The sequence below is a fragment of the Manis javanica genome, chromosome 4 (genome assembly GCF_040802235.1).
Source record: "Manis javanica isolate MJ-LG chromosome 4, MJ_LKY, whole genome shotgun sequence".
NCBI lineage: Eukaryota > Metazoa > Chordata > Mammalia > Pholidota > Manidae > Manis > Manis javanica.
The window spans coordinates 182,263,901-182,286,639 of NC_133159.1; the positions used below are offsets into that span (position 1 = coordinate 182,263,901).

Genomic DNA, 22,739 nt, shown 5'->3' on the forward strand with positions numbered 1-22,739 from the left:
TCAGCTTCCTTTGGTCTTCCTCCGCCCCGCAGGGCGAGGACAGTGCGGGCCACAGCCTGACTCCTGGTCACCGGCATCGAGCCTCTGCGCCTGCGCAGCTCTCCCTTTTTGGGTAATCGTGGGGAGCAAGAGGAGGCAAGTGCAAGGCGCGGCTAGAGCGTCTTCCCAACTTGTATGTTCGGCCCAGGCGGCTAGAGTGTCTGCCCGTAACTCGTATGCTCGGTAATCCTGGCGGCTAGAGCGCCCGCCTCTAGCTCGTATGCTCCGCTGCTCGGCGGCTAGAGCGTCCCTCCGCCCGGGGAGCCGCGTGTGACCTTCCCGCCCGCGGACCGATGCTGCCGGCGGCCGCTCGCCCCCTATGGGGGCCGTGTCTCGGCCTTCGGGGCGCCGCGCTCCGTCTCGCCAGGTACTTCGGGCCTCCGAGAGTGGGGCAAGGGCGCACGGGGGGACCGCCGGCCGGGCACTAGGCGTCCGCAGGTGACGGGCTGGAGGCGCCCCCTCGCCTCGGCGAGTCCCGGCGAATCTGGGGGGCGTGAGGGCGTCCGCGTGCTGACCCCTAACCTCGCGGGCCGCGGAGACTGCGGGTGTGGCCTGGGATGACCTTGGACGGGTCCCCGCCCCTCTCCGAGCCTCAGTTTCCTCTGCCCCCCAGTGAGGTGGTAGGGCTCCTAAAAGTGGATCCGGCGTTCGCCGCCAAGGGCCCCAGGTTCTGAAAGGCTTTATGCAGCAGAATGCCTTCAAGTTACCGCCTTATTCACGTGGGCTGGTACAGTTCATTCAAACCGGAAACAACGTGGGTAGCATGTCTGCACACAATTGTGTGGATTCTAAGGATCTTTGAAGAACATGAGTAGCTGAGAGATCCCCTTGTCATCCATGTGGACCCCCGAGTCAGAACCCTGGGTTGGGACCATAGAACCAAATCTGAACTCATGGCACCTACTTAACTGCTCGATCTATGTCCCCCTCGTGCCAGGGTGACCGTTTGTCTGAATAGTGGGGCAAGGCAACAGGTGCCCTGTGTCTGCGCGGTGAGGCTGATGAGGTGCAGCAGCCATCGAAGGGGGGAGGCCCTCGCTGGTGCACCACTGGATAACGCCCCGAAGGAGTACCCCCCTAAGATCCAGCAGCTGGTCCAGGACATTGCCAGCCTCACGCTCCTAGAGATCTCAGACCTCAACGAGCTCCTGAAGGTATCACAGGCCTGAACCTGGGCAGCGAAATGTGGGCCCGTGTCTTGCTCCTGGTGCCTTTGGCGAGTGTGGTGCATCGTCGAAAGTGTGCTCCCTGAGTGTGAGGACTGCCAGGCTTGTCTTTGAGGGTCTCTGGGTGTGACAGGCAGCTACTGAAACTGCTGTCCTATGTTCCTGCAGAAAACGCTGAAGATCCAGGATGTCGGACTCATGCAGGCGGGAGGTGTGATGCCCAGTGCTGCCTCTGCTGCAGCGGCCCCGGAGGTGAGCCCAGGCTAGGGTCCCAGCCTGCCTCACACCACGTGGTCAGACCGCTTGCACCCCAACTCAGTCCTGCCTCAGTCACACACTGGGTCCCCTGCGGCCTCCCTGGTACTTCATCCCTGCCCACATGGAGACCCCACTTCTTGCAGAGGGAAGCGAACCAAGAGCCAAATGAAGGAAAAAGAAAGAAGTTATGTTCAGTAGTGTAGAATGTTATGTGTACTCTGGGGAAAAGCAGGGGGGAAGCGTAAGGGGAAGAGAAGGCTACAATTTCCAAGGTTGCAATGAGGAGGTGGCACTCGGGGAGAAAATGTGAGGAGTGGAGGAAGAGAAAGGCCTTCCCGGCAGAGGCTACAAGGGCCACGTGGCATGTCTGTGGCTTGAGCAGAGCTGGGGAAGTGATGGGCAGCTGTGGGTCTCCCCAAGAAACCCCGCGGACTTCAAGGCACACATAAATGTGTGGGGGAGGTGTGGTTGCAGGTTTTGTTATGGAAAATTTCAGATTTCTTTGCAAGTACAAATAATAGCAATTATCCATCTATATGTTCGTCACTTGGCCTCAGTAGGTATTAAGGTTTTTCCCCATCTGCTGTACCTGTGTCTTGATGCTTAAAGCAGATGCCCCTCTGCCCTTTGCTCTTTGCCTCAGCACACCTCCCTAAACATAGCCATTAACACAATGAACATAAGTAGCCGTGATTTCCTTTCAAGGCCTATTGGGATTTCACTAACAGTCCTAGACTTTGTTTATAATGTTCTTTTACCCAAGCCCAGACAAGCTCTGTGTGTGGCATTTGGCCATTGGGTCTCCTCAGTCTCTTAGATCTGGGTCACTGCCCTCAGCCCCCTTCTCCCAGCATCTCCCACTGAGGAAGCCAGGTCAGTGGTCCTGTAGCACTTCCCACACTCCACATGTGTCTGATGGTTTCACATCATCTGCCCCCTGCCCCATGCACTGGAAGGTGGCTTTACTGGATGACCAGATTCAGCTGAACACTGAGGGCAAGGAAGGAGAACTACAGTGTAATTGATTGTTTAAATGGGAATGCTTTTGAGATAATTTGAGAAAGCTGGTGATAATTGGACAGCATATCCAGACCAGCTAGGCCAGGTGGCCCCTCTCCCACTGGTGCTATGGGCTTCACACAGCAGCAGGAGCCCCATCGTGCCCGGGTGCCCTGTAGGTCACCTGCCGAAGGAGCTGACACTGGTTGTCATTGACACATAACTAGGCTTGGCTGAGAGCGGCTGTGCTTTCCTGTGACTTTTTCCCTGCAAAGCCTGCGGATGTCACCCTGACCCAGCTCCTAAATCACCATTTTTAAGGAATGGGGAAACTGAAGTGAGGCAGGCTTGGACAGCCTCCAGAGAGGTGGGACGATGCGTGGTGTTGCAGCCTGGTCTCAATCAGGGCCGTGTGAGGGAGAGTGCCTGCGGCGCGACAGGCCAGCAGGTGTGGCTTCCCGCTGGGTCCCCAGGCGCTGCCAGGCCGCACCTTTGGAGCTCCAGGGTAGAGCGGCCCAGGAGTGAACACGCCCTGCCCCATCCTCACTCACCTTGCCAATACCCCCCTCCCCTGTCCCTCAGGTGGCAGAAGAAGACATCCCCAAACAGAAAGAACGGTCACATTTCACCATCCGCCTGACAGAGGCAAAGCCTGTGGACAAGGTGAAGCTGATCAAGGAAATCAAGAACTACGTCCAGGGCATAAACCTCGTCCAGGTGAGGCTCCACCTGCTGCACCACCCACCGCTGCCACCCGCAGCCCTCAGGCCAGCCCTCCTGGGACAGGTTGGTTGAAGCAGCCTGGGCCGGGTTCCTGACTCTGCTCTCTGACAGGCCAAGAAGCTGGTGGAATCCCTGCCCCAGGAGATCAGAGCCAACGTGGCCAAGGCCGAGGCCGAGAAGATCAAGGCAGCCCTGGAGGCGGTGGGCGGCACTGTGGTTCTGGAGTAGGCCTCTCAAAGGACTTGTGGACGGGTCCCTGGGACCTGATGGGCCCCGGCCACTCCGCCCCATGGCCGGCCCAGCTTCCTGAGCAGCCTCCGGCCGGAGCAGCTCAGCACCACATGGCTAACGCCATCCTGGGAGATGGGTGGACCTCCGGAGACGTGAAGGGAGGGGCAGCTGCTGCCCCAGAGAGCCCCAGGGAAGGTGCCCTAGAGATGGACTCGGAATGCACCACGAGTTAACACGCACGCCCCTTGGATGCTACAGAGAAAAATACATGGTTTAGGCGCGGTGTGCGCTGAGTGCTGTGTGGCTGAGCCGCCCTGGGCAGTGTGGAGTCAGCTTGCTGGCTGGCTAGGGAGGCCGGCTCAGGACAGCAAGGCCCATTCCTGGTACCCTCAGCACCGGTGGGATGGGAGGATCTGCAGACCATTGTTGGGGTCTGCTGTGTACCGGCACCCATCCTGAGAACCTCAGAGTAGTACCCTGGGGGTTCTAGGCAGCGCCCATCTTGCTGGAGGTGCGGCAGCTGCCACTCAGCCGATGCCAGGTCTTCACCAGGAACTAGGTGTGGGGCATGTAGCAGCTTTTTGACAGGAAATGAGGCAACTTCAGAGTCAGTAGTGCAGCCCCCCTTTCCGAAGCAGAGGGCAGGCAAGGCCTGCTCCCAGGGAGGCCTCGGGGGTTCTGGGCTGACCAGGAGGGCAGGGTACTGCACTGTGGGGAGGTGGTTCCTGTGACATGAGGGGCTACGCACTCTGCCCTCTGCAGGTCCTGCCCCTGCACCCCGTCCCCCGTCTGTACAGTGTCCTGCACAGCTGGCTGTGGGACCAGGAGCGTCACCCCTTGTAGGATGGCTCAGGGCAGGCAGGGGAGCTGGCAGGCTCTTAGGTGGGTGTGCCTGGCATGCCCTCCCACACACACCTAATGCGTCCTCCCTGTGGCTAAGCTTGTGGGAGGGTCTGGGGGTGGGGAAGCCGGCCTGCCCAGGAGCCCTGCTGGCAGGCCTGTTGCCCGCGCCATCCCGAGGGGTTCATTTGCCTTCAGCAGATCTCCGCAGGGCCTTCCCTGCACAGAGGTGACTGCTGTGTCGCTGGGGGCCCTGCTGTGGGTCCTGTTGACCCAGCCCAATGGCCTTTTCCTGGGGAAGGGAGTGGTCTGACCTTAGGGATGGCCCCCAGGTAAGGCCTGTGGTGTCAGAGGGCCCCACTGGTAACCTGTAAAGTATATGCTTCATTTTGACGGAGCCAAGGTGAACTGGGACCCTCCCACCCCAAGGCCTTTTCCCTGTCCTGGACTTGCTGGGGATGGCTGTTCAAAGGTGGGGGTAACCTTGCACTTCAGGGGCCACTGTCAGGCTGACCTCATTGTGCCTCACACCAGCCTGGTCCTTGGATGGTGGCCAGGTGGTGCCCTCCACCTCACCTTGCTGTCAGATACCTGAAGGTGCTGTGAGAACCCGAGGCCTCACCTCCCTGGGTAGATTGCTGGCGCGCAGGCTCCTGATGGGGGTCCCGGGCCCTCTAGCTGCCTTCGATCTGCTTCAGGCAGCAGGTGGCCTGTGAAGTGTCTCAGGCCTGGAAAAAGCTGGGGTGTGCCCCAGGATCACCCTGGAGCCCACTGGCCTTGGCCCTTAGGCCTGGCTCTGGGAGGTAGGTCTGCTGTTGGTGCCATGAGACCGCAAGATCCCGGTAGGCATCAGCATTGTGTCTGTCCAGGCTGATGAATGGTCACAGAGGACACAGCAGAGGGAGATGCAGAACTGGAGCACATTCCTCCCACGCCCATCGCCCCCCATTCCAAGGACCCTGGTGTCTGCCAGGCTGCCCATGCAGCTCCATCCTCCCTCCTCTAGCACCCTGAGGAAGTGTGAATGGCACCCTGTGGAGTCACCAGACTCCAGGTCCCAGGCTGAGCTCCCCATCACCCTTGGGCTTATGTACAAGTCATGATTCATTTGAGAACTTGGTTGGGGATCCTTTTCCATTCCCTGACCTGTAGTTTGCAAAATCCACCTTTTTCTTAAAAGGGTGCCCCATCTTGCAGTCCCCGTTTTCCAGGGTTCCTCCACACTGCTGGCTGCTCTCCCACGGCACCTCTAGTCCTCACGGCAGTTTTGCTTAGCAGTGTACTTCCGCTCGATTTCTAGCTCCTGTTCCTGGGCCTCGGCTTCTCCCTGCCCGCAAGGTTCAGGAGCCTGCCTGGTGGATGACCTTGCAAGGGGCGGCACCTACCTCATGGCCTGGCGCCTGCTTTCTGGGCTGTTGGGTGTTCACTTTGTGGTGGGGGGCTGATCCTGTTACCCTTGGGCCAACACAGACTCAGACATCTGGGTACACTCTGAACAAGATGCTGGGCAGGGCCTGTGCCAGCCTGTTGGAGGGAGTGTGCTGGGATGACGCTGCCTGCTCTGGGACCTCAGACTCGGAGACCATGCCGCCTGCAGCCCATTGGTCAGCTCTGGTTTTTTAAACAAAGTGGCACCATCTCTTAGAGGCTCTTGTGTATTTAGCTGTGAACGCCACCTCCATGGCCAGTGACGGGATTTCATATTTCCTAAGGAATTCTGATGTAGCTCCCACTCTGGTTTTTTCTAGAGAATTCCTGCGACCTCCTCCACCCTACTCCAGACACGTGCCATCTGGCAGCCTCCATCGCACCCTGCCCCACTCTGACAAGCTGGCTGCTGCCTGGCCCGCACTCCCCCACTGAAGGCATTTCTGGGCCTGGACACCATCTCTCTGGCCTGCTCTTCGCTTCCCCAGCTGGTTACCTCGGGTTGGAGGCCGCCTGGGGTTCTAAAAGTCTTAGTGCCTCCAAGTGGTCACTTTAAGCAAATGGCGGGGTTTGCCCAGGCATTGCTCAGAGGCCAGGGGGCACTGGTTATTCAGGGGCTCAGCGGGTTGAGGGAACCAGGAATCGTTTCCCCTTACCCTTCTCTTTTGGGGTGGGAGGCTGCAGTGGCTAAAGGACACAGGTCCTTCTCTGAGGAAGGGGTCTCTGGCCCCACCTCAGATCAGTAGCTGCCACCTGCAAAGGGCGCCCGGTCCACGTGGCCCTGCCCAGAGCGGCCCTGGGGACGGGATTCGCCTTGCCCAGCTGTGCCCCTTCACGCTCGAAGCACACCTGCGTTTCGTGTTTGCCGGGAGGTGGGATGAGAGGGGGAAGCTGCGCGCGGTGGACGCGTCTGCTGAGGCCAGGGCGACCCGAGTCGGGGACCCCGAACCCCCGCGCCCCGCCTCCCGCCTCCCCCAGGTGGCTGCCCAGGGCTGCCCGTGGCCGGGAGCGGGAGCGGGCGTCTGGTCTCCGAACTGGCCTAGCCCCGGGCTTCCTGCAGTCCTCGGCCTGGCCCAGGAGGCGTTCTGCTCTTCGGTAGCGCAGGGCGGGCGCCGTGGCGAGGGACGCCGGGCGCGGCGTTTGCGGGAGGCCGCGCGGGGCGGGAGGTGAGGGCGCGGCGACCGTGGCCTGCGGAGACACGCCCCCGGCGCGGGGGCGGACCCCAGGGTCCGGGGGGCAGGGGCAGAGGCCGCCCAGCCGCCTCCCGCGGACAGGCGCCGCCCGCGCCCTCCGGTTCACCAACTTGGCCGCCGCGCTCGCTTTAAGGCCATGGCCCCGCCCCGTGGGCGGAGTCGGTCTCGCCCCGCCCCCTCGCTGCGCGGGCGCATTGGCTGCACCGGGCGCGGGCGGCGGGCGGCTCTTTGAACGCTCGCGGGCGGCGGGGCGGGTTGGGACCTGTGTAGGAGCCCGGGCCGGGGTCGGGGTTGGGGTTGCGGTCGGGGTCGGCATCGGGGCCGGGGCCGGGGCCGAGCAGGCGGCGGCGATCCTCGGCGGATCATGGCGACCGAGACGCGTGTGTCGCGCTGGTACTTCGGGGGGCTGGCCTCCTGCGGGGCCGCCTGCTGCACGCACCCGCTGGACCTGCTCAAGGTGAGGGCCGGCCGGGGCGGGAGCCGGAGCCGGGGCCGGGGCCGGGGCCGGAGCCGGGGCCGGGGCGGGCGGCAGGGTGCGAGGGGAGGCGCCGGGGTCGTCCGCCCCCGCCGCCACTGGCCAGCCTGGTTCTGCTCTGCCGGGATCCCGCAGGGCATCAGCCCACTACCCCACCCGCCCGGGGGCCCTGCTGAAGGGGTGGAAGGAGATGCCCGGGCCTTTACAACCCCGGGGGCGGGGGAGGGGCCGGGCCGGCTCCCCGTCGTTGGCGCCCAGTTCCAGGCTCTGGTCTGTGCTTTCCACCCTGTGTGACCTTGGGGTAGTCACTGGGTCTCTCTGAGCCAGTTTGGCTTCTGAGGACACAAGTTCTGCCTGCTTACAAGGTGAGGGGGTGGTTTGGTGGGGTGCACAGCTGTTGGCACTTGGAGAAGCACTTGGGCTCTAGCACGCCCAGGGCACAAACCAGGCCGCTACCCCTGCCTAGTGGGTGCCCAGTCCTCACTGAGGGAGAGGGAAGGAGGCATGTGGCCTGAGCCAGTGGGCTGACCAGGCACCCCTGCTTTGGGCTGGTTCCTCTTGGACTGTGTGGGCACCTGGAAGCCATGGGGCCTGCGTGCATGAACGCTCTGCCTTACCAAGGGTGGTGAGAAGCTTTCCCACTTTCTACATTTTTTAGAAAGTTGTTTATGGGGCACAATGAAACAGAGCTTCACTTGTCTCCCAGGGCAGCAACGGGGGTGGGGGGGGTGTTTTCTGCTTCTTTCTCACTACAGAGAACAAAGGAGGGTGGGCCAGAGGCCTAAGTTTAGTTTGCTCAGGAGGCCTTGCCCTGGGGACCTGAGCTGTGGTCACATGGGACTGCCACCTGGCCACCGCTTCCTTACCCCCACCCCAAAGCAGCCTGCACCCCTTACAGGCCCTCTGGGAGGGACTAGCCCTTGCGGCCAGGCTGACCCAAGCCTCAGCAGACCTGGCACCCAGCCAGGCCCCCTGCCTGAGGGCAGCTTTCAGCAGCCTTTTTCCTAAAGGGAGGAGTTTGGTTTTCTTGATTAGCAGACTCAGCAGATCCCAGGCCTGGCTCTCCCTGGGAGAGGGCTGCGCTCCTGGTAGCCCGCAGGGCCCGAGAGGTGGCCTTGCAGAGCCAGAGGGCAGTGGCAGTGGAGAGGAAGGTGCTTTTTGGTTTGGGGAAAGGAACCTCTCTGGGTATCGCTTGTATCCTTCCAGGTGCTCAAGCACACCCCTGCGTCCCTGCCCCCGCCCCTGTGGGGCCTCTGATGGGGTGCTTACGGCCTCCAAGGGCCCTCGGAGCCCCCCTCAGCCCCAGGCCAGCCTCGAGGTCCATGTCCATTGTCCAAGGCCCTGTTGGGTGTCGCCGTCCCCTTGCCCCACCCCCAGGTGCTGGGTTTTTTTTGCGGCAGAACCCCTGCCTGCCAGGAGGGCCTCAGGGGAGGCAGATGGCCGCAGGACCTTGGCTGCCCTCTGCCCCAGTGGCCCTGTGTGAGGTACAGTGGTTAGTCACTGGCAGCCATGGGGGTCCTGGCCGGGGTCTTCACCTCTCGGCATGGTCCTTGGAAAAATCATTTTAGAGCTGCTTGCTCTCTCCCTCTGCCCCACGTCCTGGCTCAGTCCTCACACTGCTCCTTGGGGCTGCTGCCCACGTGGCTGCCCTGCCCTCAGGCCCAGTGCCCCCTGCCCTGTCCATCTTGGCTTGCATGGCTGAACTGGGCATGAGGCTTCCTCCATCCCCACCCACCTCTTCCAAGTCCCCATTACTCTTTGCTATGAGGTTATACCCACAACCTCTTGAGCGGTGGGCTTGGGTAAAGAGTGCCCTGTCGGGGTCCGAACCCTGCCTCAGTCTCCTCACAGGTGAAGTGGGGCTGACAGCCCTGCCCCTCTGCAGATGCTGAGGACTGAGACATGCCTGTAGAGCCTCTAATGCGCCTGCCTCACGTGACAGCAGGGATTGCCCCTGTGAAACAATAGCGGGGCACAGAGGTTGCTGCCAAGTGTCAGCGTGGAGTCGCACCTCCCAGCCTCTGCCCCCCTGTGCCTCAGTTTCCTGTCTCTAACTGGGGATGCTGGTGGCACTTGCCTTCACGGGGTCATCTGAGGGTGTCAAGGCAGTAGCTGTGGAAAGGCTTAGAGCGGAGCAGGCCTGGGGTCGGGAGCAGCTCTGAGCAGATGTTGCCCCTCCAGGTCCATCTGCAGACGCAGCAGGAGGTGAGGCTGCGCATGACGGGCATGGCACTGCAGGTGGTGCGCTCCGACGGCATCCTGGCGCTCTACAACGGCCTGAGCGCCTCCCTGTGCAGACAGGTGCCTCAGCCATGGGGGGGACTCGTGGCCAGGGCTCTTCCAAGGGGTTCCCTTAGGCCCTGGTCCAAGTTCGCAGCTCCGAGCCATGCAGGCTGAGGGGGTGGCTGGTGTCTCCCAGGCCAGCATTCAGATGTGGCTGGGCCTCCTACCCACTGTGTGCGCCCTGTGTGCGCCCAAGCTGCTTCCTCCTCCTTTTCAGGGCTGCTTAAGAAGACCCACAAGGCCTGGGGAGCTGACGTAGAGCGAGGGGGTGTGCGGGGCGCTTCTGCTTTTGCAGGGTCAGCCCTGCCCCCACAGCTGGCCTGAGACCTCCACTTAAGGATGGGGAAGCTGCGGCCCGGGAGGGGAGAGGGTGCAGGGCTCTGGAATCAGCCGGCCCCGGGTTTGCAAATTAGCTCCGCTGCTTGCTAGCCACACGGTCTTGGGAGGACACCTTGGTGTCCCTGTGGTCCACATCGTGATGACCACATACCCCGAGGGCTGGAATGGGGAGGGCCGAGGGGTGCAGACGTGCCCAGCACAGCCCCTCCACCTGCACCCTCTGAGCTGGGCCCCTTCCCCCCAGATGACCTACTCCCTGGCGCGGTTTGCCATCTACGAGACTGTGCGGGACCAAGTGACCAAGGACAGCCAGGGGCCCCTGCCTTTCTATAAGAAGGTGCTGCTGGGCTCCATCAGCGGTGAGCTGCCAGGAGGGCAGAGGTGGGCTGGGCAGGCAGACCTCACCAGCCCCTCACACTGTGGCTCTGGGGTCTGTCGCTCCAGGTTGCATTGGAGGCTTCGTGGGGACCCCTGCAGATATGGTCAACGTCAGGTCAGTGTGGCTCCTTCATGGTCAAGGTCTTTCCTGTCCCCTGAGTGCTGGGACTCACTGGCTCGGTCTGCAGGGTACTCAGCCTGGAATAAAAGCCCCTTGGCCTTTGGAGGCCTGGGCCTTGGGAGGGGGTGCTGCTAACCCTGTGATGGGGCCCCGCATGCCCTCTGGGGTCTGTGCAGGGCGTGTCTGACCCCTGCCCCCGCCTGAGCCAGCCTGGTGGTTTCAGGATGCAGAATGACGTGAAGCTGCCCCAGAATCAGCGCCGAAAGTGAGTCATGGGCTCAGTTCTGCCCCTGAGGTGTGACTGGGAGGTGCAGGGGAGCCCAGGCCCGCGAGACTCCCGAGCAGCTGCCAGGGCCTAGCTGGGACTCCAGAGGCGCCGCAGCCGGGGAGGCGGGGGTCACCTGGAGCAGAGCAGGGGCAGCTGGCAGCTGTGGGAACACACTGCTTCCGCCCCCAGGACTTCTGGCTTAGCTCCATGTGGGTGGAAACTGACTGGCATTGGGGTGCGGGGGGGCTGGGAGGGTCCAAGGGGCTTGTCGTGGCCCACTTGCTTGTACCTTGAACATGTTTGCATGGAGGATGGTTTAGGTTGAGTGAGTTTGGGCCTTTAGAAGGATTTGGGGGCTGGGGCCCTTTTTCTTGTTCTAATAATAAAAATACCATTTTTCACAAAGTCTAGGACACTTGTCAGCTCTCAAGCTGTGTTTACAAATTGAGGCCTCAGTTAAACTCAGGAGTCAGCTTCAGCCTGTTCGGGGGGAGCCTGTGGCCCCCTCCAGCCAGAGCATAGGCCACGGAGGGAGGGGGAGGCAAGGGCCCCGCAGGGCTGCCCGTGCCCCCACCCTGGTCACAGCCCGCAGACCTGCCTCCGAGCCAGCACCCCCCAAAGCGGCTGGTGCCCGGGCGTTTCCTTGCGGAACTGGTTGGGGGAGGTGGGCTCAGGTGCCGAGGCCCCTATGGGGGGCCCGCGCTGAACAGTGCTCCTCAGAGCGCCGTGGCCTTGCTGGCCTGGCTCTTCCCGGGAGGGCGCTCCTGTGGGAGCTGGTGCTCAGGGGCAGCCTCACGTGGACCCGTGCTGTGTCCCCTGGCAGCTATGCTCACGCCCTGGACGGCCTGTACCGTGTGGCCCGAGAAGGTGAGAAGATGAGGCCCTTTGAGCAAACCTGGGGCGGCCTCAGGTGGGGCCCCGGGGAGGGTCCTGAGGACGTAGAGGGGGTGAGGGGCTTCGTGCAGGACCTGGGGGGAGGCCTGAGGGATGCGGACCGGCGCCTGACCCCCTCCCTTCGGCAGAGGGTCTGAAGAAGCTGTTCTCGGGCGCAACCATGGCATCCAGCCGAGGGATGCTTGTCACCGTGGGCCAGGTAGGGCATGTGCTATGGCAGCGTGTGGGGAGCCCGGCCTCGGTACCCCAAGATCCCGGAGGAAGGCAGTGGGCATGGCCTGCAGGTCGGGGCTGAGGAGGGGGGCAAAGGCAGTCAGATGTATGATCTTGCACAGGCCCCTCTGTGCTGGGGCCTCACCTGTCCGCCCAGGCTCGGTGACTGTGTTGGTGACCCACAGAGTAGGTGTGTGGTCCATCCAGGCGGTGTCCCTGTGGATGTGTCTGCTTTCCCAGGAGCTGGGAGCCATCCCTTGGACCCTGACCACCCTTCCTCCTCCTCCAGCTGTCCTGCTATGACCAGGCCAAGCAGCTGGTCCTCAGCACAGGGTACCTGTCCGACGGCATCTTCACTCACCTCGTGGCCAGCTTCATCGCAGTGAGTGCTGGGGCGATGGGGGTGGGGGGTTCCGGACCAGCCTTGGGAGCCGAGGCAAGGGCCCAGAAGGCAGAATGCTGTGGGTGAGTCTGGTCGGTTCTGGGCCCTGGGGAGGAGCTCACAGGTCACCTGGTGCCTGAGCCAGGGGAGTCCTGGTGTCCCCCCCGTGGTCCCAGTTCCTGCAGGCCTTGGGGTATCCTAGGAATGCAGGCCAGGGACGTCCCAGAGCAGGCCTGCGAGGCGAATGTGTGGGGCACCTGCCCCCCCGCCTGGAAGGCCCATTGGTGACGGTCCCCCACTAGGGTGGGTGTGCTACGTTCCTGTGCCAGCCCCTAGATGTGCTCAAGACCCGCCTGATGAACGCCAAGGGCGAGTATCAGGTGAGTGGGGGCTGCAGTCACCAGTCCCTCTAAGAGGACAGGCCCAGGAGCTAGGTTGGGAACATGGGCAGGGGTCCTGTCCTGCCGCTGCTGGGCTCAGTGGCTGGGTGAACCCGTGACCTCATCCCAGCCCATCTTGGAGCAGCACTTGGCCTTGGGTGTTCTTAAATCAGAGTGTTTGACCCCATGCCCAATCATCCTGCTCGCTGCAGTCAGTGAAGTGGTGCAGTGCCATTCAAGTTAGTGGGTGCAGCACCCTCAGGGGCGTCACCCGCATGCACAGTGCCTTCTGTGTCTTTAGTAGCTGAGACTCTGCCCCTGCCCCTGTCCCGCCTGCCAGTTCTGGTCACGGCCCCGCGCTGGGGCACCTCCAGGGCCTCTGGGTTGGCCGCGTCAGGAGCCAGGGCGGCCGCTGGCCTTGCGCACGCGCCCCGCCTTGCCTCCTGCGGTCGCTGTGACCGTTCCAGCCCTCCTTGCACGCCCACCCCATATGTGGGGCCACCGCGGGCCCTGGCAGGGCTCGTTCTGGTTCGGGCCGATCATTGAGAAGAGCTGCTCCTCCGCTGGCTCTGCCCTTCCTGCAGGGCGTTCTGCACTGCGCCATGGACACTGCGAAGCTGGGGCCACTGGCCTTCTACAAGGTGGGGCGGGGGCGGGGCGGGGTCAGGGCAGCGGGCGGGGGCCCCTCTCTGGGCTCCTCATGCCTCCTTCCTCCACCCAGGGCCTCTTCCCTGCTGGCATCCGCCTCGTGCCCCACACCGTGCTCACGTTCGTGTTTTTGGAACAGCTTCGCAAACACTTTGGCACCAAGGTGTCGCCTTGATGGTCCTGGGCGGAGCAGGCTGGACCATGTGCGAGCCAGGGCCGGCTTCCTCCAGCGTGCTGGAGGGTCAGCAGGCCAACTGCCACCCTGAGCCCAGCACCTGCCCCAGTGCCTGGTCACCCAGGACCTTCCCTAGCACCCCAGCAGGCTCCTGCCGCACCAGCCTGCCTGGGCCAAGCCCATTCCCAGGACCTGCGTCCCCTCCGCCTCCCCCCGCCCACCCGGGCTCTCCCCACCTGGTGCCCCAGCAGCCCTCCCTGCCCCTGAAGGCTCACTGGGAGGACCGGTGTCCAGGCTCGGCTTGGCTTTCTCCCTGAGTCGGCAGTTGGCGCTGGAGGTGGGAAGGGTGGACTGTCCAGCTTTCTGAGGTCCGGGGTTCCCAGCCCCTTCTCTTCTGGTCCCCAAGGTTCCCTCTCACTGAGCGGCTGTCAGGGCCCACAGCACCGTCCGGCAGCTTCATGAAGGACCTGGGTGGGCAGAGTAGGGGGTGAGGGCCCCAGCACTGCTCACCAAGTCACACGTGCTCACATGCACTTCGTCTTTCTCATCTTAGGACAGGGACCATGGCTTTTCTGACATCCTGAAAGGTAGCTGTGCCCCCACAGCTTCCGGGCCAGTATGCAAATGACACAGGGACAGCATACGTGTGCCTGGGGGAGGGTCTGAGCATGCGGCCCAAGGGTGCTGCCAGTGGCAGTCAAGCCCTCATTCCCCTGCTCACCCACCCCAAGCTGCTTTAATGATTACTTTGGCCAAAACTCAGCGGCAAGAGGCGGCTGCCATCTTGAGGGGGTTCACGGTGCCCCTCAGCTCCCCGGGCAGAGGTGGGCTGTGGGGTGTGCCCCATATGGAAAGCGGTCATCACAAGGCCTCCTGTGGTGGTGGCCAGTCAGCCAAAATGCCATCGCTGGGGTTTCGCTGCCAAAGCGGCCCGTCTCCCCAGCCCAGAGAGGGTCTGCAGGGGGTGCTAATAAAATGTGGTGAACTGCTCTGTGTGTACACGGTCCTTGTGCCCGGGCCGACCCTGGGCTGGGGCTGCCCTTCAGGCCAGGGGTGGTAAGACACCCCCCCGACCCCATGTCTCACAGAGGGCTCTCCAGTTTATGGGGGCCAGGGCCACGGTCCCAGGGCTGGAAAGAAGGAACTGGGGGGTGCTGGGGAGGCATCAGCCCGAAAGTAGGGCAAGGAGAGAAAGGGGCAAGGCTGTGGTCTGAGCAGTGGGGTTACTGTGTCCAGGTCATCCCTTCCTGGCAAGCACGTGAGGGCCACAGGACCCCTCCACACACACGTTTGAGCATGCTGATGGTCTTGGGCACTGACCAGGTGTCTAGCAAGCCCAGAAGGGGCTGGGTCTTTGGATCGAAGACCCCCGGACAGATAGGCGGTCTGGGAGCTTGTATGGGCCCCACCCTGAGGGCTTCAGGGACCCCAGGACAGGAGGTAGAGCTGGCCCCAGATGGACAGTGGTCTTTCTGCAGCTCACTGGACATTGGAATCTCGTCCCTGAGCAAGGAGATGGCTGTGGAGCGTTTCATGCATTAAAAGTAGATCGGTGGTGACGGTTGCTCTGGAGACAATAAACACTTGCCTAGCCTAGGTAGTGAGCATTCACCTCTCAGGCCTCACCCCGTCTGGGGTTATTTGGAGGCAAACCCCAGATGTGTTTGTAGATAGATACTTAAGCACTTCTCCAAAGGAGTTTTTTTTTTTAATGTAACCTAACTATGACTAATTTTTACACTGTATGTAAAAAACATGGTGGTCAGTCGGCTGCCAACTTTCTGCAGCTGTTGTGTGCAGGTGGCAGCCGGTTTACCTCTGGAGTCCTGGGGCCTCCAGCCCAGGACAGCGAGGTCCCGCCCGTTTCCAGCACGCCCTCCTGGCCTTTCCCTGCAGGATCAGCCAGATTTTGTTGCCTTTCTTCTCAATTCTGTCACCAAATTACCTTAAACCAGCAGACAGCTCTGTACCCGGGCCCCACCCAGTTCTGGGGGCCAGCACTTGGGCAGAGGTGCAGCTCCCGGTGCATGGTCCAGGGATGGGTGTTTCCAGAGGGGTCTGCTCAGGTTCTGGAGGTGGGCACCAAAGAGCCATGGCCCAGAGGACACACAGGCCGAGCCCCACTTTCAGGCTCCAGGCGGGTGGGGAGCCAGAGCACGGGCTTACACGGTCGAGGCACCAGCCCAATGCCTGCACGGGTGCCCCTGCCAGGGCAGTGGGAACCCACACTGAGTGCTGACCGTGTGTGGAGGGGGTGAGCCAGCAAGGTCATGAGGGGTCGGCTGCCTCTCAGACCAGGAGCATTAAAAAGGCAGCAAATGCCAGAGACGGGCTGCTTGGGAGCCACGTTCTCCCCTTAAAGCTGCTTTGATTCAGAGCCCTGGGATCATCTCACTACATGCAAATGTGCCAGGGCAACCTGGGAAGTTGGCATCTCACCAGCCTCCTCCCAGCTGGCCCCATTTACACAGTGCCTCCCTGGACCAGGACCAGAGGGACAAAGTGCCTCGTCTGGTTTGGCAGGGTGCACTGCTGCAGGGCAGGGTGCAGAGGGCACGCTGGGAGGGACTCCAGGGCACGGGAGGGCTGTGGTCTAAGCTCCCCAGAGGCCGTAGCTGGGGCTGGAAAGGTGCAAAAGCAGCCCCAGGGGGTGTGCAAGCCCAAGTTCCCCTGTGTTCCCGTCTACGTGGGATGGAGACCAGCCTGAGTGTGAGCTGAGCGGTGGGTGGGCTATCTGCAGCCCCTGGTCCACACCGCCCCTCCTGCAGGCCATCTGGCCTCAAGGAATGAAGCCGACTAATTTCACATTTGGGCAGCATTTCATGGTCACCTCGGCCTTTTTTCTTAAAGACCTTACAGTTTACAAAACATTCCGTGGTATTGTCAAGAAATCTCAACAAGGGCGCAAGGGCCATTCAATGGAGAAAGGAAGCTCCCTTCAACCAATGGCGCTGGATGCTGAACATCCACGTGCCAGAGCAGAGACTGCCCTCCCCTTGCACTGCGCGGAAATCAACTCGGAATGGATCGAGACCCACAACTCGTGGAAACGAGTGGAAACTGCCGAAGGAGCACAGGTGGGCGCCAAGTGCTCAGCACTTGCTTGAGCAGGGTGGCAGCCACCTGCCTAGCAGAGACGCAGGCAGGCAGAGGAGGGGAACAGCCTCATCAGGAAAAGGGGGCCTTGGAGGCTGGGGCCTGGGGAAGCTGTGGGGTGACAAGGCGGTGTGCCTAGTGGAATTGGCACGGGGATGTATTTGGCTCTGATTGGTCCTGGGTTGGAAGCAGAGGCAGAAATTAGGGAAGTTGGTGGTCACTGACCAAGTTTGGGCCAATTGCTACAGGGGTGACAAGCATGTCCACAGGATGCTCGCACACAGATGTCCACGCAGCAATAGCCAAAGGACAGAAACAACCCAATATCCACCACTTGGCAGAGGGGGTCAATAAAACGTGGTATATTTGTACAATGCAGTATTTGGCAATAAAAAGTTAGGAAAAAACTGACACACGACAGCACAGGATCTTGAGAACGTTCTGCAGAGTGGAAGAAGCCAGACAAAGGCCACAGCTGTATGGCCGTCGATGTGGCAGGCATGGACATCCACAGCCATGCAACCTGGATTCGTGGGCACCTGCAGCGAGGGGATGGGGAAATGGGGAGCGCCTGCCTTGGGGATTGGGGGGGGCCTTTGGGACTGATGGACATGCTCCAAAATTATCACAGCCATGGCTGCATATCCCTGAATATACTGAAAACCAATGAATTGTACACTTCAAATGGTCCCGTTGTATGGTATGTGGTGATAAAGATTTTGTCTCCCTGTCCAAACTAGCCAGGCCCCTCTAGCCCAGTTCTCTCTCCACTGGGCCTACAAACTTGAGCAGACACACGGGTTCCGACAGCCCAAGGCCGCAGCCCAGGATGACCCTCGCCCCACTCTGAGCTCCGGCCGCAGCGGCGCCAGCAGGCCTGCAGCAGTGGGCGGGGATCGCTCCCTCGCTGATTCATTCTCCCCTTACACACTCACAGCACAGATCGGAATGGGCTTGGTTCACGTGGAATTTTCCCCACTGCTGCAAAACCTACCGACTGAAGTCCATCCTGAACTGGAGCGTCGGGCTGGGTTTTCTCTGCCAGTGGGTTACGTCTAAAGCTGCCTAATGCTCGCTTTGGCAGCACACACACTAACATCGGATACACAGGTGGCGCCCTGCACAGGGGGGCGCGCAAGTGTGTGAATTTTTTCCATTAAAAAAAAATGCTGTTGTTAAGAAAACCCTCAAGCAACACAGAAAAGTAGAACAGAACAAAATGGACACCAATCCCGCACCCACCGAGGGCACCGCAACCAGCGCGGGTGTCCGGCACAGAAGGCTGCTTGTTAAAATGGGACCGACACGCGATCACCCAGGGCTCTGCAACAGCACGGAACGCAGCGCTCCGTCAGCGCCCTGCAGGCGCGGGGGATGTGCCCAACTCCGCAGAGAACCAACCCCCCGGACGCACCGTGGGCGAAGCGGGCTGCCTCGTGGCGGGCGCGGTCGGAGCGCCCATCCTGCCCCGGCCGCGGGCCGGCCCCTCCCCGGAAGCGTCCCCGCCCCCGCCCGGGGCGGCCTGGCTCGTCCCCTGCCTTCCAGCAGGAGGAGGAAAAAGGAAAAGCAGAAGCGGGGCACGCAACGGGTGTCCCCCCGGACGTCGCCTAACTGGAGAGCGGGGCGTGTGGCGCCGCAGGGGCTGACGCGGGCGGGGGGCGCGGTGCCCGGGTCTGCGCCGCGCCCCCGCCCCCAGGCCGACTCCCCTGCCTCGGCGGCACCTGCCGGCGGCGTTGCCCAGGGGGCCGGGGCTCTCGGGCCTGAGTGCCCGCCCCGGGGACCGGCCCTCGGACGTGGCCTGCCTGACCTGCAACCCCGACAGCGCGGGCCTGGGAGCCCGTGGCTCGGCCAGGCGGGGGGCACAGGTGTGGCTGTCCTTCCTGGCCCGCCCCTGGCTCCCAGCGTGCCATCGAGAACACCTTTCTCAGTTAAAGCGAGGGTGGCTCTGTGCCCCCCACCCCGTGCCTGGCACCTCTGTCCTCACGCTCCCTTGACGGCCCAGCCTCCCCCTCAGCTGGCCTGGGGCCCTGGACGCCCTGTGTCCAGCCTGGTCCCTGGCCAAGCCCCCAGCCTCCGGCCTCCCGGGCCGCGGCCCCTACCGCCCCGCTGCGGCAGCACAGGGAGGCCCGAGGGGCGCCCCCCTCTGGTTCTCCCCGAAGGCCCTGCTCCGTCCTCCGCGCACCTTCCCCACAGCGGGCACTTGGTTCTGGGCCCCGCAGGCTGCCGAGGGCTCCCCGTGCCTCTTCTTCTCCGTCCCTCCTGCCTCCTCCCCGTTTCTCCCCTTCCTGTCCGGGCCGTCCGCCTTCCCGTCTGCACCATCGCCCCCTCCTTTCAGTCCTGCCCATACCTGGACCACCTGCTCTCCCACAGCCCGCGGTGCAGTCGGCCCGGGACAGCTCCCTGGAGAGGGTTGCCCCAGAGGAGGGTGGCACTGCCCACGTGACTGACCTGGGGTGGGGGTGGGCAGCTGGATGGGGCAGGGCAGTGTCCTCTGGACTCACCGAGGACCCCCAGCTTGCAGCCACACACTGCCCAGGAGGGGGCTCCCTGCCCCTCCGCACACCAGAGCTACTGCTGCACCTGGACGTCAGGGGACCCACGACAGGGCTCCATGCAAGTGACGGGAGGCGGCTGCCAGCTGGGGCTCTGGGGCTGCCCACCAGAACGTCTGCAGGTGGCCTCTCCCTGTGCTTGTGCTCCTCACAGTGGGGCCACTGGGTTCCAAAAGACCACTTGAGGGGTTAACTGCTTTACTGAGGTATAATAGACACTGGACGGACTGCACATGGTGTCCTAGGTTTGGACACACACATGCACCCGAGACCACATCCCCCCAGTCAAAGCAGTGAGCCCGTCTGCCAGCCCAGCAGGTCCTGCCCCTCCTCACCCACCGCATCCTCGGAAGACCTGGACCTGCTGCACTGCAATGGGTTTCTATATGTTAATGTGAATGAAATCAGATAATATACTCTTTTCTTATGTGGCTTCTTCACTCAGCATGATTTTGAGATCCATCCACCCTGTTGATGACACTTTATGTCCGAGTACTATGTGGACGTGCTGGGGACAGGAAGGCTGCGACCTGCCCGCCCACCCACTTGCTGATGGGCATTCGGGCTGTTTCCATCTGGAGCTATGTGAATAAAGCTGCTGTGAGAATCTGTGTACAAGTCCTGGTACGGATCCGCACTTCCATCTCTCTTGGTAAATACCATTAAGAAAGTGTCAAACCGTTTTCCAAAGTGGTTGTACCATGTTTCATTCCCACAAGAAGCGGATGAGAAGTCCAGCCACAACGCCTCTCACCAACACGTGGTGTCCTCGGTTTCTTTAACCTTCGCCATGTTAACAGGTGCGCAGCGGACTCTCAGTGTGGTTATAATTTGCATTTTCTTCATGGCATTTGATGTTGAGTGTCTTTTCATGGGCTTCTGCTGACTAGTATCTTCTTTAACAAGTATCTAGACATTCAAATGCTTTACCACTTTTTAACAATCAAGTTGTTTTCTTATTACTGAGTTTTTAAACAAATAGCCCGAGCAAGCTATTTATTTCTGTATATATACCTACTTATTTCAGTTTTCCTTGTGGGAAGGTTTTTAACTAAAAGTACAATTTCCTTCATAGAGAAGGGCATTCAGGCTCTCTGCTTCTTTGGTGAACTTTGGTAGTTTGTGGGGTTTTCCAAGGACTTTGTTGAAAGTATTGGCATAGAGTTGTTCATAATTTCCCTTATCACCCTTTTAATCACTTGGCAGACTCATCATTCACATCTTCTCAGTTATGCATTTAAGGCTGCAAACTTCTCCCTCGGAGACTGACTTTGGCTGTATTCTCCAAGTTTCTGATCAATAATGTTCTCTCATTATCGATTATTCAAAACTTTTAATTTCCTCTTTCACTTAAGAGTTACCTAAAGAGTTATTTTAAATGAAAGATTATTCCACGTTACAGCCGGAGACTCCTCTGTCTCAGCTGACAGGGCAACAGGGCCACAAGTCACGCAGACGCAGGACCCGGACCTCACCACCGCCGGCCCACGGGGCCGATCGGCCTTCAGCACACGGCACCCACGCCGGCAGAACGCATCTCCCTGTCCACTGCTGGCCATATCCTGAGCCAGAGACAAACTCGCCGAGTTTAAAAGACCCGAAATCATGCCAGTTATGTCACCAACCACAGTGGAATCAAACTAGAAGGCAGTAAGAGAAAGATAACAAGAAAATCTTCAAATGCTTGGAAACTAAACAACACACTTTAAAATATGGGTCAAAAGAGGATGTCTCATTGAAAACTAAACAACAAAAAATCGAACTGAAAAAAAAATGAAAATACAACGTAATTCTTGGGCTTCAACAAACAACATGGTGCTCAGGAAATTCATAGCATTAAACATATCTATTAGAAAAGCAGAAAGTTCACAAAAAATGTAAAATTCCACTTAAAGAAGTAGAAAAAGAAAAGTAAAAAAAGTCCCAAGCAAGCAAAAGGAAAAGAAATATAAATGTTAACAAATAATAGAGCAAATCAAAAGAACAAAAAGACTTTAAAAGATCAAGAAAACTGGCAAGCTTCTAGCAAAACTGATGACAGGGGACATCACCACAGACCCTGCAGACACCAAAAGGGTACTGGGACCATTATGAATGTGTCTGCACACATAAATTTGACAACTTAGACGAAATGGAACAATTCCTAGAAAAGCACATACTAGCACAGCTTATCCAATATGAAATAGATGCCAGGAATAGTCCTGTAACTATTAAGGACATTTGAATCCATTTTAAATCTGCCAAAGAAAATCTCCAGCCCTGATGGTTTCACTGGAGAATCCCACCAAACGTTTAAAGAAGAATTTTACACAATCTTCTCCGGAAAACAGAAGAAGAGGAAAACATTCCAATTAACTTTATGCAGCTAGTACGGCCCAGATAACATAACCAGATACAAAATAAGAAAATTACAGACAAACACGCCCCATGGATACAGATGCAAAAATCTCTAACAAAGCGTTAGCAAATAGAACTCGGCAACATATGAAAGGACCAGCGAGGAGAGCCATACACGTGCCTGTGCAAATCCCACTGGGTTGACCGCCTCGCCACCCCACAGCTCCCCCAGGCCCAGCCTCCAACGCCCCCTTCTCCTGATGGAGCTGTCCCCCTCCTCTGCCTGCCTGCGCTCCTGCCAAGCAGGTGGCTGCCGTCCTGCTCAAGCAGGTGCTGAGCGCTCGGCGCCTGCCTGTGCTCATTTGGGAGATCTCGGTGTATATCCACAACATATCATCAAAACTCATGTAGGCACACCAGATCCAGCTGCTTTTACAGGTGAGTTTCTACTAGATATTAATGGAACAGAAAAATCCCCATCTTATAAAATTTCCCCAGAAGGCTAGCATGATCTCAACTCCAAAGTGAAAATTAATAGACCAATCTAACTCATGACTATAGATGCAGGAAGCACAAATAACCTGTTAATGGAAACCAGCCACATATAAAAAATGTTAGACCTTGTGACCACCTTGGGCTTATAGCAGGATTCAAATGTCAAGAAACTGGTGAACAAAGGACACCATCAGTAGAACAAAAAGACATCCTACGGTATGGGAGAATATATTCATAAATGACAGATCTGATAAGGGATTGACATCCAAAATATATAAAGAGCTCACGCACCTCAACAAACAATAAGCAAATAATCCAATTAAAAAATGGACAGGGGAGCTGAACAGACAGTTCTCCAAAGAAGAAATTCAGATGACCAACACGCACATGAAAAGATGCTCCACATCACTAATCATCAGAGAAATGCAAATTAAAACCACAATGAGATAGCACCTCATACCAGTAAGGATGGCTACCATCCAGAAGACAAACAACAAAAAATGTTGGCAAGGATGCGGAGAGAGGGGAACCCTCCTACACTGCTGGTGGGAATGTACATTAGTTCAACCATTGTGAAAAGCAATATGGAGGTTCCTCAAAAAACTCAAACTAGAAATACCATTTGACCCAGGAATTCCACTTCTAGGAATTTACCCTAAGAAGGCAGCAGCCCAGTTTGAAAAAGACAGATGCACCCCTATGTTTATCGCAGCACTATTCACAATAGCCAGAAATGGAAGCAACCTAAGTGTCCATCAGTAGATGAATGGATAAAGAAGATGTGGTACATATACACAATGGAATATTACTCAGCCATAAGAAGAAA

General features: G+C 59.4%; 2 protein-coding genes across 4 annotated transcripts; both read left to right on the top strand.

Annotated features, from left to right (window-relative positions):
- The first annotated feature begins 196 nt into the window (after window positions 1–196).
- Window positions 197–3,701, top strand: MRPL12 (mitochondrial ribosomal protein L12). Its single transcript, XM_017680631.3, has 5 exons — window positions 197–406; window positions 977–1,193; window positions 1,374–1,457; window positions 3,045–3,179; window positions 3,297–3,701. The coding sequence occupies exons 1-5, from the start codon at window positions 333–335 to the stop codon at window positions 3,411–3,413; spliced, it is 627 nt and encodes a 208-aa protein (XP_017536120.2). The 5' UTR covers window positions 197–332; the 3' UTR covers window positions 3,414–3,701.
- Window positions 3,702–7,092: 3,391 nt separating this feature from the next.
- On the top strand, window positions 7,093–14,422 carry SLC25A10 (solute carrier family 25 member 10). Of its 3 annotated transcripts, none has more exons than XM_036997492.2 (11): window positions 7,093–7,334; window positions 9,534–9,653; window positions 10,219–10,333; window positions 10,419–10,467; window positions 10,697–10,738; window positions 11,565–11,608; window positions 11,764–11,834; window positions 12,138–12,230; window positions 12,533–12,610; window positions 12,951–13,251; window positions 13,332–14,422. In XM_036997492.2, the coding sequence occupies exons 1-11, from the start codon at window positions 7,242–7,244 to the stop codon at window positions 13,748–13,750; spliced, it is 1,425 nt and encodes a 474-aa protein (XP_036853387.2). In that variant the 5' UTR covers window positions 7,093–7,241; the 3' UTR covers window positions 13,751–14,422. The 3 variants fall into 3 exon arrangements, with proteins under 3 accessions (XP_036853387.2, XP_036853388.1, XP_073092217.1); XM_036997493.2 differs by having other exon boundaries at window positions 13,195–13,251; window positions 13,332–13,666; XM_073236116.1 differs by lacking the exon at window positions 10,697–10,738.
- Window positions 14,423–22,739: the final 8,317 nt, after the last annotated feature.